The sequence below is a fragment of the Saimiri boliviensis genome, chromosome 14 (assembly GCF_048565385.1).
Source record: "Saimiri boliviensis isolate mSaiBol1 chromosome 14, mSaiBol1.pri, whole genome shotgun sequence".
In the NCBI taxonomy this organism is placed as follows: Eukaryota; Metazoa; Chordata; class Mammalia; order Primates; family Cebidae; genus Saimiri; species Saimiri boliviensis.
In genome coordinates, this window is record NC_133462.1 from 13,410,862 (window position 1) to 13,428,915 (window position 18,054).

Sequence of the window (18,054 nt, forward strand, 5' to 3'; positions counted from 1 at the left end):
AAATATGGCAGATTGTTGTACCCGAGCAAGTTAAGGAATGTTCCACACTGTGAGATTGAATTATGAGTTCTTTATTATGTTGGCAACCAAGAGGTGGCTAATGCCCAAATTTCTCTCAGCCCCGAAGAAAGAGTTAAGGGGTTTCTTATACCCTTGTTTGAAAAGGGAGGGGAGAACCTACCTAAAGCAATTTTTCACAAAAGCAGAGTAAGCAAAATTTAAAAGATAAACTAGTACATGAGAAATAAAACAGTATCAGGTGCAAGGGCTAGAGATGTCATACTAAGACATACAACTTATAGATATGGGGGCTCTGGGTACTCAATAGCACCCACATTCCCAGGCTCTGCTGGTAAAACTTAACTCGGCCTCTTATCAGCAAATGCATTCCTGGATGTGCCCAGTGTCAGCCTGCCCCACCTACATACTACCGTTACGTACTTAATGGTGGGAAAGTAACTAAAATGAAGAAGCCGAGATGGAGTCTGTCTGGCTCAAGAAGCTAACATGAAGCCTGAACAGCCTCAGTCTGAGAAAGAGAAAGTCAGTTTTAGCTGGCAAAAACCAGATTATCACAAGATGAGAGGGGAAGAAAAGAAGAAAGCTTATTAAAAATTAAATCAAGTAATCCTTCAATTTAGAGCAGTATATAAGAACATCCAACATGTAAATATAAAAAGAGATAAGCCAAAAGAATTTCACTGTTCTTTTGTGTGCCATAAAATACAATGTCAAGCTATGGTTGGATATTATTCAACCATCTTCTGCCCATTGCCTAGAGGTGGGGGTCTTCACTTATCTGTATAGTCTAGGACTGGAACTGCCTCATGACCCCTACAGCTTAAGGGTGTGTGAAAAAGGGAATGCCAGCCAGATATTCCAAACAGAGCCTCTGCCAGCAGGACGGGGCAACAATTCCTAGACAAGAGATTGTTCTCACCTGTTATCAACGGTGGGCCTCTAATGGAATTCTTATTCAGTGTTCTTACCCCATTAGGGTACCCAAATTTTTCTTAACAGAAATTTTAAAGTACGATAACATAAAGTAAAATAAAGCCTAAGTCCCTACAAGGGGAAATTTTCAAAAAGAATCTGAAAACCTTCTGTGCTTTCTTAATTTGTTGTAATGTGTCTCTTTCAGGAGACCTTCAATACTCCTGCAATTCCCCTATTAATGATTCAGGCAATGGTGGTTCATTCTTTCTGCTTCTCCTGAGACTGGGAAACAAATTACAGGGCTTTGTTACATCGCCAAATGTAGATTATCCAGAGTCTTCATCAACTGAAACAAAACATGGTGGGGGGCGAGGAGGGAAATAATTCCAGTGAATTTTGATTGAAAAGTTTCGTGGTTATAGCATTAAGGGACATGCCTATAAAATAAGAACCTATAAAAGTCTTCACTAGGCCGGGCGCGGTGGCTCAAGCCTGTAATCCGAGCACTTTGGGAGGCCGAGGCGGGTGGATCACGAGGTCGAGAGATCGAGACCATCCTGGTCAACATGGTGAAACCGTCTCTACTAAAAATACAAAAAATTAGCTGGGCATGGTGGCGTGTGCCTGTAATCCCAGCTACTCAGGAGGCCGAGGCAGGAGAATTGCCTGAACCCAGGAGACGGAGGTTGCGGTGAGCCGAGATCGCGCCATTGCACTCCAGCCTGGGTAACAAGAGCGAAACTCCGTCTCAAAAAAATAAAGTCTTCACTAAAATGGTAAAGTGTTCATTTCCAAGTGGTAAAATATTGAAATTTTTCTTTTCATCGTTGCTAGACAGTGATGTATTTAAATTTCACTATTTTATCGCCATTAAGAGTGTTATTTCAGACGAATGCACGGAAGTCAAACCGCGCAGGCCCTGATTTCAGCCGGGTAGTCTTCCGAGTGGCCACCGTTGCGCGCGGAGCTTTCTGGGGATTGTAGTCCATAGGCTTTTTTGCGCATGCGCCGTGGTACCGGACGCGCGCTGCAGGCGACATTGTTTGGGATGCTGAGGTGAGTCCCGCCTGGACCGCGCCCCGCTTGGAGGCGTAGCCTTGAGTGGGGGTGTAGGGTGTGCAGCTTTCACCCAGCCCTGTGGACTGGAGTAGGAGGAGTTTGGTGACCAATGATAGGGCCTCGTGGGTGGGGTAGGCTGGGGGCGCTCAGAGGCCCGCCCTACGTGGGATGGGAACGGAAGAGCTTAGGCTTGGTTTGGGGAGCAGCCCTGGGTTTGACAAAACAGTGCATCTTCACCTTTCGTGACAGCGACTTGCCCTGGGCATCCTTGGATCGAAACTTAGGATCAGTCTTGGGATGTGCATCTTTGAATGAGGTTACGGGGTCACTGGCTCTGGGTTTGGAAGTAATGGCTGGGGCTGTGGGTCCTGAATGGGATGAGGGGTTTGCCTAAGCAGTTTATCTCTGGGTATGGAGGATGGCTTGGGCTGTTCTCGCTCAGTTTGGTGGCGGCGATTCTGGCTCAGCATCCCTAGCTCCTTGGAGGAGGAATTGTCTTGGATCTGAACTCCGGGTTTTGTCAGCTCTGACTTTAGCGGGGCATTTCTGACTTCAGGGCAGAGGTTCTGCCTTCTGGCAATAAAGAAACAACTCAGACTGTAATAAATGTGGAGTCTAATGTCACCGAATATATTTTGAAAAGAACTGCCGCAAATTATTAACTCCATTCTCACCTCACATGCTGTGAACCAGCAAGTAGGGACTTTGAGGATTATAAATCACATGAGCAAATGTAAGTTGTTAAATTGCAGTCAACAAAGTTGAAGTTTGAAAGCTCTCTGTATATTTCATAAAGTTAGAGAATTAGTATTAATTATTTTAGGTGTAATAGCAGCATTTATTACATTTCTGATTGTGTTTCTGGTCAGTTGCAGTTCCAGATTCAGCTGCACTTTTCCTCTAGGTCCTCATTCCCTGAAGAGGTTGATATGGGCACCTGGTCTCATTCCTAATGCATTCCTCAGATCAGAGTAGTTGTCAAGTTGAGGGATGAGAAAGGCATTTGTGTGAGAGAGCTGTGTGGATTTTTGCCAGATAGGGAAAAAAACAAGAGTCTTGGGGTGGGCATGTGCCACATGTCTTTCATTCCCCACCTTTTCCACCCTGCTGTCTGCCTTGAAAGGCTGCTATTGCCTTCTGGCCTTGCTTGTCTTTGGCCAATGAGAAGTCTCAACAGGGAAGTTTGGAGAGAGGAAGAAGTATGAGTTGGAGTATCTTGTTCCCCAGTTCTCTCTCTGCATGATTGTCACAGATTAGCTGCCCTTCCGAACACGGTTCAGGTGGCCCTGGCTACATAGCCCTCTTGGTTCCAGGCTCCAGGGACTGCTCCCTCCCCTTATCTCTTAAGGCTCAGGTATTGTAATGGCATCTCCCTGTGACTTCCCAGGATAGAGCCTGTGATTTCCTTACCCCCAGCCAACACCGTCGTAAGCCGCCTGTTTATTAAACTCCCTTCAGATTTGAATGCGGCATCTGGTTCCTGCCAGGGCCTTGACTTGATACAGGCAGGGAGTGTCTGAAGCCAGAGATTCAGGAAACCAAATCCTCAACTATATGTGTGTGTGTGTGCATGTGTTTAGATGTGTACTTGTAAATAAACCTGTCCCGTTACTGGCTCTTAAGTGAGAACTGGTTCTGGAAGTAGAGGGTGAGTTTGTGTCTTTGCATGTGTATCTAATGTATACTATCAATACCAATTCTATTGGAGCATTTGTTAATATCAAGAAACATTGAGTGCTTGCTAAATGAAGATCCTTACAAAGTACAGTGGATAAAGGATTAAAGCTTGGTTATGTTTTAGGATTTGTAGTTTTTTGACAGGGGAAAAGAGGAGTATTTTCTTGATAGGTTTTAACTATTGTAAAATGATGTAATTTGTGCTGTACTAATGAGTTGAACACTCCTTATTATTAGGCTTTGTTAGAGCCCATAATAAGAAGTGATTAATGATGTCTCTTACAGATAGGAAAGGAGTCCAAGTATTTACCAAAAAAAATTTCATATCCTATTAACCTGATCCTGTAATTCAAAGGGTAGCCCACAGACCAGTGCCAGTCAGAGAACTAAATGATATTGGTCTGTGACCAGATAATTTGAGAACTTGAGTGTAGATGTTGAAAAATTTGTCTTATTGGCCAGGCGCGGTGGCTCAAGCCTGTTATCCCAGCACTTTGGGAGGCCAAGGTGGGTGGATCACGAGGTCAAGAGATCAAGACCATCCTGGTCAACATGGTGAAACCCCGTCTCTACTAAAAATACAAAAAATTAGCTAGGCATGGTGATGCGTGCCTGTAATCCCAGCTACTCGGGAGGCTGAGGCAGGAGAATTGCCTGAACCCAGGAGGCGGAGGTTGTGATGTGCCGAGATCAAGCCACTGCACTCCAGCCTGGGTAACAAGAGCGAAACTCTGTCAAAAAAAAAAAAAGAAAAATTTGTCTTATTGATTAAAATAATAATAACAATTGGGCTTTAATTTGCATACCTTCTTAATTTCCTTTTTCTAGTAATTTCTTTTTACTGTATCTTATCAAAATACCAGTCTGTGACAGATTGAAAGTAATAGTAATAATAAAAAACTAGTCCTTTATCACAGATAGTGTGAGAAGCACTATCTGAGAAGGCAGAGATGTGGTTTTGGGCTTTTATTTTTTAATCTTTGGAGTTTCCCCAGTGCCTAAAGTGGCAATTTTTTGCAGTGAGTTTCTCCACAAAGGCCAGAAGCAACTGGGTTTGCAGGGTTTATCAGATGGAATCCCAATAAAAATCAAATTGGGTAATTTGAGAAGAGCTTAATAAAGGGACAATCTATAAATTTGTAGGCAGGCTGTGGTAATCAACAAAGGATACTGCAATATTTCAGAGCTAGTGATAGCAGGGTAACTTACTGCCTTTAGGACTGAAGGGCTAAGGGAGGAGGCAGTCACTAAAACCTGAAGAAAGAGTTATGAGATGACAGCTGCCTGATGGAGGCCATGACCTTTGGCCAGTGGATATGGAACATAACCATTCTATAGCAACCTCTAGGGGAAAACCTGGGGGAGTAAGTATTCTGACTTCACTCTTGTCCGTTCCCTGGATCTCTTGCTGGCTTTCTTCATTGGCTGAACCCAACTGGAAGCTAATTGGCAAGGGAATCCACTGATATAAGCAGAACAGAAAGGGGCTTGAGTATATATGAAGTGGCAATCTTAGAAGGTCTCTGTCTACCTACTTCGGTCCACCTGCAGTCTGAGAACATTCATAGCTCAGTATACCGTGAGCATTTCCAGACCAGAGGATATGTCTTATATGTCATAGGTGTGTCATCAGTATTTGCAAAAGCTGGGGATAGAATGGGTGCTGGACAGAGAGTTTTGGAAGCCAAGAGTCAAGGTGTAGATGTTTAAAAATTTGTATTATTGATTAACATAGTAATAAAAATTGGGATTTAATTTGTATGTCTTGGCTAACTGCAGGTTCTTCAGACTACAGGCTCTGGCCATATAAGATCAAGTCTCGCATGCGAAAGTGGAAACAACAGAAGGTCCCTGTCATCCTGAGATTGCTTTTTTTTTTTTTGAGACAAAGTCTTCTCTTTGTCACCCAGGCTGGAGTGCAGTGGCAAAATCACAGTTCACTGCAACCTCTGCCTCCCGGTTCAAGCAATTGTCCTGCCTCAGCCTCCTGAGTAGCTGGGATTACAAGCGGCCGCCACCATGCCCAGCTAATTTTGTATTTTTAGTAGAGACAGGGTTTCACCATGTTAGCCAGGCTGGTCTCGAACTCCTGGCCTCAGGTGATCAATCTGCCTCTGCCTCCCAAAGTGCTGGGATTATAGACGTGAGCCACCATGTCCCGCCCTGAGATTGCTCTCTTAATCAGCAATTCTGAAGCTTCTTTTCCAGCATAATTCAGATGTAGATTATGTCAGTTCATTCACAAGTCTGAGAAAAGGAAAAGAATGTGCAGGTTTTGACCGAAAAGCGTGAGGAGAGAGATAGGAGTTACACAGTGGTCTGAAATTGAGGGACTGGGGTCAAATCAAGGGAAGTTTTTAGGAGGTGGGAGTTGAGTCTGTTAAGAGGGAGAAGAGAAAATGTCTAGGGAGAGGATAAAGTATGAGAAACTTGTACAGATAAGGAAAGAAGCAATGTTCATTGACAACTTGTTGAATCCATGATCTCATGGATTCTTTCTTCTTTACAGTTCTGCTTTTCCAGAATCCTGCCCTTTCCGAAAGGAAAACATGATTAAATTACAGGTAAGCTAGGAGTTTCTCTCTCTTTAAATATACTGTCCATGCTGAGGAACCAGACACTTCTGTTTTCTGAAAAGAGGTCAGCATTTTTTTTTCCTCTTTTTTTTTTAATTGCATTTTATGTTTTGGGGTACATGTGAAAAACATGCAAGATTGTTGCATAGGTACACACATGGCAGTGTGATTTGCTGCCTTCCTCCCCTTCACTGATATCTGACATTTCTCCCCATGCTATCTCTCCCCACCTCCCCACCCCCATCCCTCCCCCATTTTCCCCCCCAACAAACCCCAGTGTATAGTGCTTCCCTCCCTGTGTCCATGTGTTCTCATTGTTCAACACCCACATATGAGTGAGAATATGTGGTGTTTGATTTTCTGCTCTTGTGTCAGTTTGCTGAGAATGATGGTTTCCAGCTTCATCCATGTCCCTACAAAGGACGTGAACTCATCGTTTTTGATGGCTGCATAATATTCTATGGTGTATATGTACCACATTTTCCCTGTCCAGTCTATCATCGATGGGCATTTGGGTTGGTTCCAGGTCTTTGCTATTGTAAACAGTGCTGCTATGAACATTCGTGTGCATGTGTCCTTATAGTAGAACGATTTATAATCCTTTGGATATATACCCAGTAATGGGATTGCTGGGTCAAATGGAATTTCTATTTTTAGGTCATTGAGGAATCGCCACACTGTCTTCCACAATGGTTGAATTAATTTACACTCCCACCAACAGTGTAAAAGTGTTCCTATTTCTCCACATCCTCTCCAGCATCTGTCGTCTCCAGATTTTTTAATGATCGCCATTCTAACTGGCGTGAGATGGTATCTCAATGTAGTTTTGATTTGCATTTCTCTAATGACCATTGATGATGAGCATTTTTTCATATGTTTGTTGGCTTCCTGTATGTCTTCTTTTGTAAAGTGTTCATATCCTTCGCCCACTTTTGAATGGGCTTGTTTGTTTTTTTCTTGTAGATCTGTTTTAGTTCTTTGTAAATTCTGGATATCAACCCCTTGTCAGATGGGTAGATTGCAAAAATTTTTTCCCATTCTGTTGGTTGCCAGTTCACTCTAATGACTGTTTCTTTTGCTGTGCAGAAGCTGTGGAGTTTGATTAGGTCCCATTTGTCTATTTTGGCTTTTGTTGCCAATGCCCTTGGTGTTTTGGTCATGAAGTCCTCGCCTACGCCTATGTCCTGAATGGTTTTGCCTAGATTTTCTTCTAGGGTTTTTATGGTGTTAGGTCTTATGTTTAAGTCTTTAATCCATCTGGAGTTAATTTTAGTGTAAGGTTGTGCAGAAGGTCAGCATTTTTTGAGTGACTGCTATGTATTAGGTACTTTATCTTGCTTCTGATGACTGTGTGAGGCAGATGGTGTGACTCCGTTTATGGAAGTGAAGAAGCATACACACAGATTTCAAGCTCTCTCCTTTGGTGCTACTCCAAATGTGGTTCATGTACCAACACCGGTGCATGAACTGCTTATCACTGCCCCATGAGGGAAAGAGACAGAATCAAGAGTAAGTTCAGAAACTTTTATAGCAATTTGGTGTTGCCACAGCATCTGAGTGCATGGGTAGCATATACAAGACCATACTCTAAATGTCACTGGTCTAGTCCAATAAGTAGCAAGATTTGAAAGGGTATGTATTGGTCACAGTTCAATCTGGGCCTGTGTCCTGGGCCATATTTTATAATTTGATTGATATTGTCCTTTGGGAATCCCTGATCCAATAGGATTAGTGTCCTTACAAGAAGAGACTCAACAGAGCTTGCTCTCATTCTCCCTTTACCATGTAAGGACACAGTGAGAGGGCGGCTGTCTACAAACCAGGAGAAGAAACCTGAGTGAAACCTATCTTCGTGGTACTTGCTCTTAGACTTTCCAACCTCCAGAACTGTGAGAAATAAGTTTCTCTTGTTTACTGTAAGCCAGACTATGATATTTTATTAAGGCAGCCCAAACAGACTAAGACCAGTCATTTGTGTGGATGATTGACATGGCATGTGGTTGATGTTTTAGGAAAGGGTGACATTCAAGGATGTGGCTGTTGTCTTCACCAAGGAAGAGCTGGCACTATTGGATAAAACCCAGATAAACCTGTATCAAGATGTGATGCTGGAAAACTTCAGGAACCTCATCTCAGTGGGTGAGTGACTGAGCATCAGACCACTGGACCTGTTTCCTCAAACCATCATTTCGAACCAGAGAGAATATTCCAGTTAGATCACAAAGAGAAACTTTGGCCACTGGAGAGAAAACTCCTAAGAGATGCATGTGCAGGTTAGAACCCTGCAGTTAATGAGCTTTTACAGATCAATGTGAGGATGTGGCTCCCTGGGACAGGTTGATGAGGGAGCTCTCCCTAAATCTCACACTCCTGACTGTGGGCATTCAATGCAGGTAGTAAGCCCTCCCTCCCCTCTTCACACAATTAGGCTCTCATTCTTTCCTCATATTTCTCAGAATGAGACTGATAAAATTCACACACCACCAAGAGCCTTGATCTATTAGTTGCTTCTGGAAAAAAATGCTTTTATCCAGTGTTTGAGATAAACCAGTGTTAAAGGAACCAAGGGAGAATTATCTCCCTTTTATGGATGTATTAGTCAGTCTTTAAACTGCTGATAATGACATAACCAAGACTGGGCAATTTACAAAAGATAGAGGTTTATTGGACTTAACACTTCAATGTGGCTGGGGAGGCCTCACAATCATGGTGGAAGGTGAAAGGCGTGTCTCATATGGTGGCAGACAAGAGAAGAGAACTTGTGCAGGGAAATGCCCCTTCTTAAAACTATCAGATCTTATGAGATTCATTCACTATCATGAGAACAACACAGGAAAGACCCAGCCCCATAATTCAATCATCTCCCACCAGGTTCTTCCTATGACACATGGGAATTGTGGGAATTACAATTCAAGATGAGATCTGGGTGGGAACACAGCCAAACCGTATCATTCTGCCCCTGGCCCCTCCCAAATCTTATGTCCTCACATTTCAAAACCAGTCATGCCTCCCAACAGTTTCCCAAAGTCTTATTTCAGCATTAACTCAGAAGTCTAGAGTTCAGTGTCTCAAGTGAGATAAGCCAAGTCTCTTCCATCTATGAGCCTGTAAAATGAAAAGCAAGTTAATTACTCCTAGACACAGTGCAGATATAGGCATTGTGTAAATACAGCTGTTCCAAATGGGAGAAATTAGCGAAAACGAAGGAGCTACAGGCCTCATGCAAGTTTGAAATCCAGCAGGGCAGTCAAATCTTAGAGCTCAAAAATGATCTCCTTTGACTCCATGTCTCACTACCAGGTCACGCTGATGCAAGAGATGGGCTCCCATGGTCTTAGGCAGCTCTGCCCCTCTGGCTCTGCACAGTATAGCCTCCCTTTCTGCTGCTTTTATGGGCTGGTGTTGAGTTTCTGTGGCTTTTCCAGGCACACATTGCAAGCTGTCAGTGGATCTGGCATTCTGGGGTCTGAAGGATGGTGGCCCTCTTCTCATGTCTCCACTAGGTAGTACTCCAGTAGGGACTCTATGTGGAAGCTCCAACACATGGGAATTAGGGGATATGACGTGAGAATTATGGAAGTTACAATTCAAGATGAGATTTGGATGAGGACATAGCTAAACCATATCAATGGATGAAACTACTGGTCACAGAATTAATAACGTGCCAATGATAACACAGCTTATAAGAAGAACTAAGAATTGACCCTTCCTAATCTGGCCCTAGGTCCTGTGTTTTTAATAAATAACCTCAGGAAACCAAAGTGTAAACTGAAGACACAGGGCTTTTTGCATAAATGTGCATATCCCTTCAATTGTTTCTCCAACTGCAGGATAAAACCCTCTTGGTAAATCCTTAAATCATATTACTGTGTCATAACTAGCAATTTTTAAAAAGCAAACGAGATTAATAGAACAGAAAACGAAATAATTTATCAAAGTGCATTGCACGTAGTATGTAAGTATCAGCTAATAAAACTTCTGTTTTAGTGAGCAGTCTGTGTTGATATCTGTGCCTATGCATACTGAGTCACAGTGGAAATGCTGCTTTTATTGTGGGTTACTATAAAAACAGTTGGGAAACCACTGCTTTAAGCCCATTCTGGGCAGCTCATGGTCTCCCTTTCCCTGATACTGTCTTATGAACTAAAGTCATTTTCAATAAAACAACCCAGAAAGAACCTTGAACCAGAAGCAGTATCCAGTGGGACTTGACCATGATGTTCATGCCGTTTTGAAACCCATCTCAAGGTCCCAAGAATATGATCATCCTCGTCTGCCTCAGCCCCCTGTTTGTTACACCGTAGTCTTGCTTCCCTGGGTACCAGGCCATTGATAGTGCCACAGTGTCTGTTTCCCGTTCTCATAATCATGGCTGTTTGAGATTCTGCAATATATTAAAAGGGCAGAACTTAAGAAAATGAATTGTAGGATCTGAGTGGTCTCTATCTTTTCATGAAGACAAAGAATCTTGGGGAAAATAAAAAGGATGTCTCTTAAACCTTGCTTCAGAGGTTTACATATGCATCCCCGCACAACACTGATGCCATATTTCACAATGCTTATCCCCATTTCAATCCCCATTGCCTTTTCATCCCCATCCCCTTTTGGCTTACTATGTATAGCTGTGCAGGTTGTACACAAACATATATTACAGTCTTCCGTATGACAGTGATGTGGAGGAAGGGAAGTTATCAGGAGTAGGAGTTGTTGTTGTTTCTGAAACCTCTTATGACCCTTTGTGTCCCCCTCTCTGCCCAACATATAATAAACACTCCATTAATATGTATTCTTCATGGACACACATATACTACGTAAAATGGGAGCCTTTCCCATACCTTTTGTATCAAGATGATTAAAGGCCTTTTATCGACTTCTCTTATAGCAGGGGAGTGAATTTCTTCCTTTATAAATTTTCCCTAAGATTTCCATTTTTTCTTTTTTGCAGTGTGAGGGTAGAAAGATCTTGCTGTGTCACCCAGGCTGGAGTGCAGTGACACAATCTTGGCTTACTGCAGTCTCTGCCTCCCAGGATTAAGCAATCCTCCAACCTTAGATTTCCGAGTAGCTGGGATCACAGGCATGCACCATCACACTGAGCCAATTTTTAATTTTTTTTTTTTTTTTGTAGAGATGAGATCTCACTATATTGCCCAGCCTGGTCTTGATCTCTTGGGTTTGAGTAATCCTCCCACCTCAGCCTCTCAAATTGTTAGTATTACAGGCAGGAGCCACTGCACCTGGCCAAGATTTATCTTAATTTCCCTACAAAACTTAATTTCTAATTTGCAGCTCACAGGTTAGAATTACTGTGGCTCTAATTGATTCACATGTCAACAGAAGCCAGGGACAACTTCCCACCCCATCATATTTCATTTTCTCAAAACCTCTGGGCAGATGATTGACTTGTTCTCTTAGCCAAATTCTCTTTCTTCTCATAGGAGATAGGATTGAAAATAATCTTTTGAATCTTCAGGAAAAGGGGTTGAGTTACCTTTCACAAGAAGTACTTCATTGCTGGCAGATTTGGAAACAAAGGATCTGGGATTTAACTGTGAGTCAGGATTATATCACGAATCTTCAAGAAGAGTGTTCCCCATATTTAGAAGGAGATGTTTCCCTCTGTGAGGAACGGGCAGGCATGTCTTTTCAGATTTCTGAAAATGAAAACTATGTAGTAAATGCCATTATCAAAAATCAAGATATCACAGCATGGCAAGGCCTGACACAGGTCCTTACCCCAGAATTGTGGAGGAAAGCCAACATAATGACCAAGCCCCAGAACTCTCAGGGAAGATATAAGGGAATTTATATGGAAGAGAAACTATACAAACGTGTTTGGAATGATGACAACCTCTATTGGACCTCACATGACCTTGATGAGTCCCAAGAATGTAAAGGAGAAGACCCTGGTAGACACCCCAGCTGCGAAAAGAACTCGGGTATGAAATCAACAGTTGAAAAACATAATGCGTCCCATGCAATACAACAGCCTTTCACATATAATAACTGTGGGGCGGCCTTTGCAGATGATATAGATCCTTGTGTCCATCACAGCGCTCACCTAGGAGAAAAATGTTATACACATGGCCACTATAGAAAGAACTTTCGTCAGAGCCCAGATCTTATTGTTCATTGTAAAACCCACTCAGGTGAGACTCCCTGTGAATGTCACAAATTGCCTACGGGCTGCAAACAAAGCTCAGACCCTCCCAGATGTCAGAAAGTCCCCTCAGGAGACGGACCCTACAAATGTAAAGACTGTGGCAAGGGCTTCAGGCGCAACTCCTCCCTTCACAACCATCATCGAGTCCACACAGGGGAGATGCCCTACAAATGTGATGTATGTGGGAAGGGGTTTGGATTTAGGTCACTTCTTTGTATTCATCAGGGAGTACACACAGGGAAAAAGCCCTATAAATGTGAAGAGTGTGGGAAGGGCTTTGATCAGAGCTCTAACCTTCTTGTCCATCAGAGAATCCACACTGGAGAGAAACCCTACAAATGCAGTGAGTGTGGCAAGTGCTTTAGTTCAAGCTCCGTTCTTCAAGTCCACTGGAGGTCGCACACAGGGGAGAAACCTTATAGGTGTGGTGAATGTGGAAAGGGCTTCAGCCAAAGTACACACCTTCACATTCACCAGAGAGTCCACACAGGGGAGAAACCATACAAATGCAATGTGTGTGGAAAGGATTTTGCATATAGCTCTGTTCTTCACACTCATCAGAGAGTTCACACTGGAGAAAAACCATATAAATGCGCAGTGTGTGGCAAGAGCTTTAGTTACAGCTCGTATTTTCACTTACATCAAAGAGATCACACCAGAGAGAAACCATATAAATGTGATGAGTGTGGTAAAGGCTTCAGTCGGAATTCAGATCTTCATGTTCATCTCAGAGTCCACACAGGAGAAAGGCCCTATAAGTGTAAGGCATGTGGCAAGGGCTTCAGTCGTAATTCCTATCTCCTTGCCCATCAGAGAGTGCATATAGATAAGACAGTATGCACATTGTGAGCGCAGCAAGGACCTTCTGACTCATCAAACACTACATGAGCAGAGAGAAACATTATAAATGTAGTAAGTCAGAGTTCAATTAGGAAAACAGAAGCCACACTGTATTCCAGATGATAGAGGCTTCCTCAGCATTTGGGATAGCTCAGGGAGCAAAAGACAGGAACACTACCATCGATGACGTCAGCCTGTAGCGCTGGAGTGTGCCAGGCGACGACTGTGGCTTTCAAGAACCGTGAATCTCCTGTCAGCTGCTGTATGCTGTAATGGCAAAGTAGGTGACTTTTGACAAATGGATAATTTTGTGGTAGCGGTTGTAGTTAGAGGTCAAATTTCCATTAAAGGATATGTCCAGGAAGGAAATTGATGATTACGGTAAGGTCTTCAGTTCAGCCAAAGTCTTTAGATTTTTTTAGTCCCCACTAGAAAGATACTCTCAGTATGAAGAACATTCAAAAGTGTGCTCAGAAATGAAACCCATGCTCTTAGTATGAAAGAACGTTAGTCCATACTCAGATTTTCCATGAGATTCTCTACAGAGGTGAGAAGCTCTATAGAAGTGGCATTTGTAGGGTACGGACAGAGGCAGTGCTGTGTTTATCACGCTGATTCCCTTTTCTTGCAAATAAGAAGACCCTATTTCCGAGTAATGCTTACAGTTAAGAGTGTGCCCATGTGATTGAGTTTTAGCCAATGGAATGTGAGCAAAAGTGATATATAAGCCAATTTCAGGTCTGGCCTTCACAACAAATATCCTCAGGCTTCTCTATCCCTGCCAAGGTGACCTTGGAGGCTGATTATTCCAGACTGCGTTGATAGAAAGTCACCATCTGATCGGTGTTGGACATCTTTTTAGATTAAGAAATAAAAATTCATTTTGTTTCACTGCTGAGATTTTTGGTGGTCTGTTACTGCAGCACTACCCAGGCTATCCTGACTAGCATGTAGGGATTTTATATCTATATGTTTCATTGTTGTTGGCGTCCACATAAGGAAGTAACATTATAATTCAGAGTTCAAAACTTTTAAGTCTTTAAGGCTTGATGTGGCAGTGCAACCATCTAAAATGGTATGGATGGGACTTCTTCAGTGGTAACCTTCATTTATTGGTGTGTACACCAAAGAGAAATGTTCCAGATGATATGCCTGTGGTAAAACTTTACCGAAAAGTACAATCCACAGATGTAAGAAATCTTATGTAATAGAGAAGCTCTGTAATGTGGGATGCTGGAATGAGTTTGTCTGCTTACACCTTAAATGTGATTAAAAATTAACTAGAATAGGTATCCTGCAGTTAGTCTTAATAAAATTTATTGAATAAATAGCATTTACTGAAGTGAGCAACAACATGTAAAAAACCAGCAGTGTTCATTACAGGCTGATGCAGACTTCTTCTCAGCGGACCTTTATAATAATGGGTTTTTAGAGGGTTCCCTTTCTGTCAGTTTCCTCCCAAAATTGTCATTTAACTGGGGATAATAGATGAATTTGGGAAGAGATCTCTTTGCATTATTTTTTCTTAATTTTTTTTTTTTTTCAGAAACAGGATTTTGCTCTGTCCCCCAGGTGGCTGGAGTGCAGTGGCCTTATCATGGCTTGCCGTAGACTTGAACTAAGTAGCTGGGACTACAGTCATATACCACCATGCTCAGCTAATTTTTTTTGATTACTTGTAGAGATAGGGTCTTACTTTGTTGCACAGCCTCATCTCAAACTTCTGACTTCAAGCGATCCTCCTACCTAGCTTCCCAAGGTGCTGGGATTACAGGTGTGGGCCACTGCACTCAGCCCACAATGTCTTTCTTTTTTCTTCAAAAATAATGTCATTTTTTTTTTATTAATTGACTCATACTTTTCTTTATTTGGATCATGTTTTATTCCTAGTTTTTCTTGCATTACATTTTCCTAGTAGTTATAGTTTGTATACAGAACAGCCATTCAAGTGCAAATAAAAGCATCCCTGAAGTGTCGTTTTCTTACTGATCAGGTGGATAACAGTGAAATATTTTTTAAATTCCATGTCAGTGGAAATGGGGAAGTGAATGTTCTTACATAAGTTGGTGGGGGAAAAAAACAGGTACAAAGTTGCTGGAGAGGATCTTGTCTATATCTATCAGATGTACAATGTGCATTGTCTTTGAGCCAATGATCTTGCTTCCCAGAATGTATTTTTAGGATGTAATTTCATGAGTCAGAAAATACAGTTTCAGAAAGGAATATGTTCTAAGAATTTTGCAATAATAAAACTGTAAACAACCTGAAGGTTCATGTATAAGAGACTAAGTGACCTTGGCTGGGAAGCATTGTTTTAGAGATACAGAGATCAGAAATCAGATAACTTTAATAAGTCAGTATGTGCAATGGTACAAGTATTTTAAACATTCCAGGAAAGGGGATATTTCAATTCATGGCATATATTTTGGGGGGAAAAGACTCCCAAATACTATTGGCCCAGTCAATCAGATCAATTGTTTTGGGATAGTGTTGGTAATAGGACTCTATGCACTGTGCATACTCTTAGATTCAAGGGTTCCCATTCAAGGAATTTATATTATGGTAACACTCATTTAGAGAACAAGAACAAATATGATGTCCATTGAAGCATACTTTTGTGAGACCAAAAGTATATGAGACAGGTCTCAATCAGTTTTGAAAATTTAGTTTGCCAGGTTAAGTACGTGCCTCTGACACAGCCTTAGGAGGTCCTGATGATATGTGCCCAAAGTGGTCAGAGCACTGCTTGATTTTATACATTTCTCCTAATGCTATCCTTCCCCAATCCCCCCACCCACCAGGCCCCAGTGTGTGATGTTCCCCTCCCTGTGTCTGTGTGTTTTCATTGTTCAACACCCACTTATGAGAGAGAACATGCCGTGTTTGGTTTTCTGTTTTTGTGTCAGTTTGCTGAGAATGATGGTTTCCAGTTTCATTCATGTCCCTGCAAAGGACATGAAATCCTTTTTTATGACTGCATAGTGTTCCATTGCGTATATGTGCCACATTTTCTTTATCCAGTCTATCATTGATGGGCATTTGGGTTGGTTCTGTCTTTGCTATTGTGAACAGTGCTGCAGTAAGTATACGTGTGCATGTATCTTTATAATAGAATGATTTACAATCCTTTGGGAATATACCCAGTAATGGGATTGCTGGGTCAAATGGTATTTATATTTCTAGATCCTTGAGGAATTGCCACACTATCTTCCACAATCGTTGAATTAATTTATACTTTGCATGACCTTCTTGTGGGTTCTTGTGTCTTGGAATGAATAGCTAATATCAGGTAAAACTGCCAAGAGTTCTAGATGCATCCAACACGTATGGAGTAAAGTAGAAAATCCAGTCAAAGTAAATTTCAGATCTTGTGTTCCTTGCATTTGTGCCCAGTTTCTAAGTTCTGCATTTTTAGCTCGCACATATCTTTCCCTTTATAATTTATGCCACTTTTTCATTTCAAACTATGTTCTCTACTAAAAGTGATTACATTAAATGGTCTAGGCACACCAATTAAAAGCAGACTGTCAGATTGAAAAAGGAAGTATCCACTATTATATGCTATCTAAATGAAACTTTAAACAGAAAGACAATAGATTAAAAGGGTAGGAAAGGATATACCACACAAATAAAATAAAAATGTGGCTATTTTAACATCAGACAAGTAGACTTCAGAACAAGGGATATTACCATGTGTAAAGAGGGACATTATAAAATGATAATGGGGTCAATTTACCAAGAAGTCATACAATTCTAAATGTACACACAAACTGACAAGTTTGCTTCAAATTTTATGAAACAAACATGGGTAAAACAAAGGATAAATAGACATATCCACAAATACAATTGAAGATTCAACACTCTTCTGTCAGCACTTAATAGAACGAGTATACTGAAAATCAGTAAAGATAGATAACAGAGGTCAGAAACCACCTACTTTTGTTTTTAAAAGTTTTATTGGGACATAAACACTCATTTGTTTACCTCTTGTGTATAGTTCCTCTCGTACTATATGACAGAATTTAATAGTTGCAAGGGAGACTGTGTTACTCAGCAAGATCAAAATATTTACAATCTGGCTCTTTACAGAAAAAGATTGCCAACTCCTGATATAGAAGACCTGAATAATATCAATCCCCATGACCAATTTACAAATAGAGTATCTCTCAATGGCAGGATACACATTCTTTTCAAGCACACATGAAATATGAAAAACTGTATTATGAAACAATAAAATACTTTTAAATACATTTTTTTTTTTAAATTGAAACAGAGTCTCAGTCACCAGGCTGAAGTGCAGTGGTGCGATCCCAGCTCACTGCAACTTCCATCTTCCGGTTTCAAGCAATTCTCCTGCCTCAGCCTCCCGAATCGCTGGGACTACAGGCATGCACCACCATGCCCGGCTAATTTTTTGTACTTTTAGTAGAGACGGGGTTTCACCATGTTGGCCGGCATGGTCTCGATCTCTTGACCTCGTGATCCGCCTGCCTCAGCCTCCCAAAGTGCTGGGATTACAGGTGTGAGTCACCAAGCCCGGCCAAAACACCCAAATAAATTTAGAAGAGTTAAATCATAGAATATGTTCTGTGACTATAGCAGAATTTAACTCCAAAAACAAAACCTTGTCTGGAAACTCCCAAAACACTAGAAAAATTGAAGACACTTCATGTTATCCCATGGGTCAAAGAGGAAATCATAAAACATTTTTAATTCCATAAAATGAAAACAAGGTATCAAAATGTGTGGAATGCAGCTAAATAATAGGAAGCAAATTTGTAGGATTAAATGCTTATATTAGAA

General features: G+C 41.6%; 1 protein-coding gene across 1 annotated transcript; it reads left to right on the plus strand.

Annotated features, from left to right (window-relative positions):
- The first annotated feature begins 1,948 nt into the window (after positions 1 to 1,948).
- On the plus strand, positions 1,949 to 15,715 carry ZNF285 (zinc finger protein 285). Its single transcript, XM_003944541.4, is given in 5 exon segments — positions 1,949 to 1,992; positions 6,182 to 6,236; positions 8,261 to 8,387; positions 11,687 to 13,241; positions 13,243 to 15,715. Coding segments are annotated over 5 exon segments (1,821 nt in total). The 5' UTR covers positions 1,949 to 1,984; the 3' UTR covers positions 13,319 to 15,715.
- The last annotated feature ends 2,339 nt before the right edge of the window (positions 15,716 to 18,054 follow it).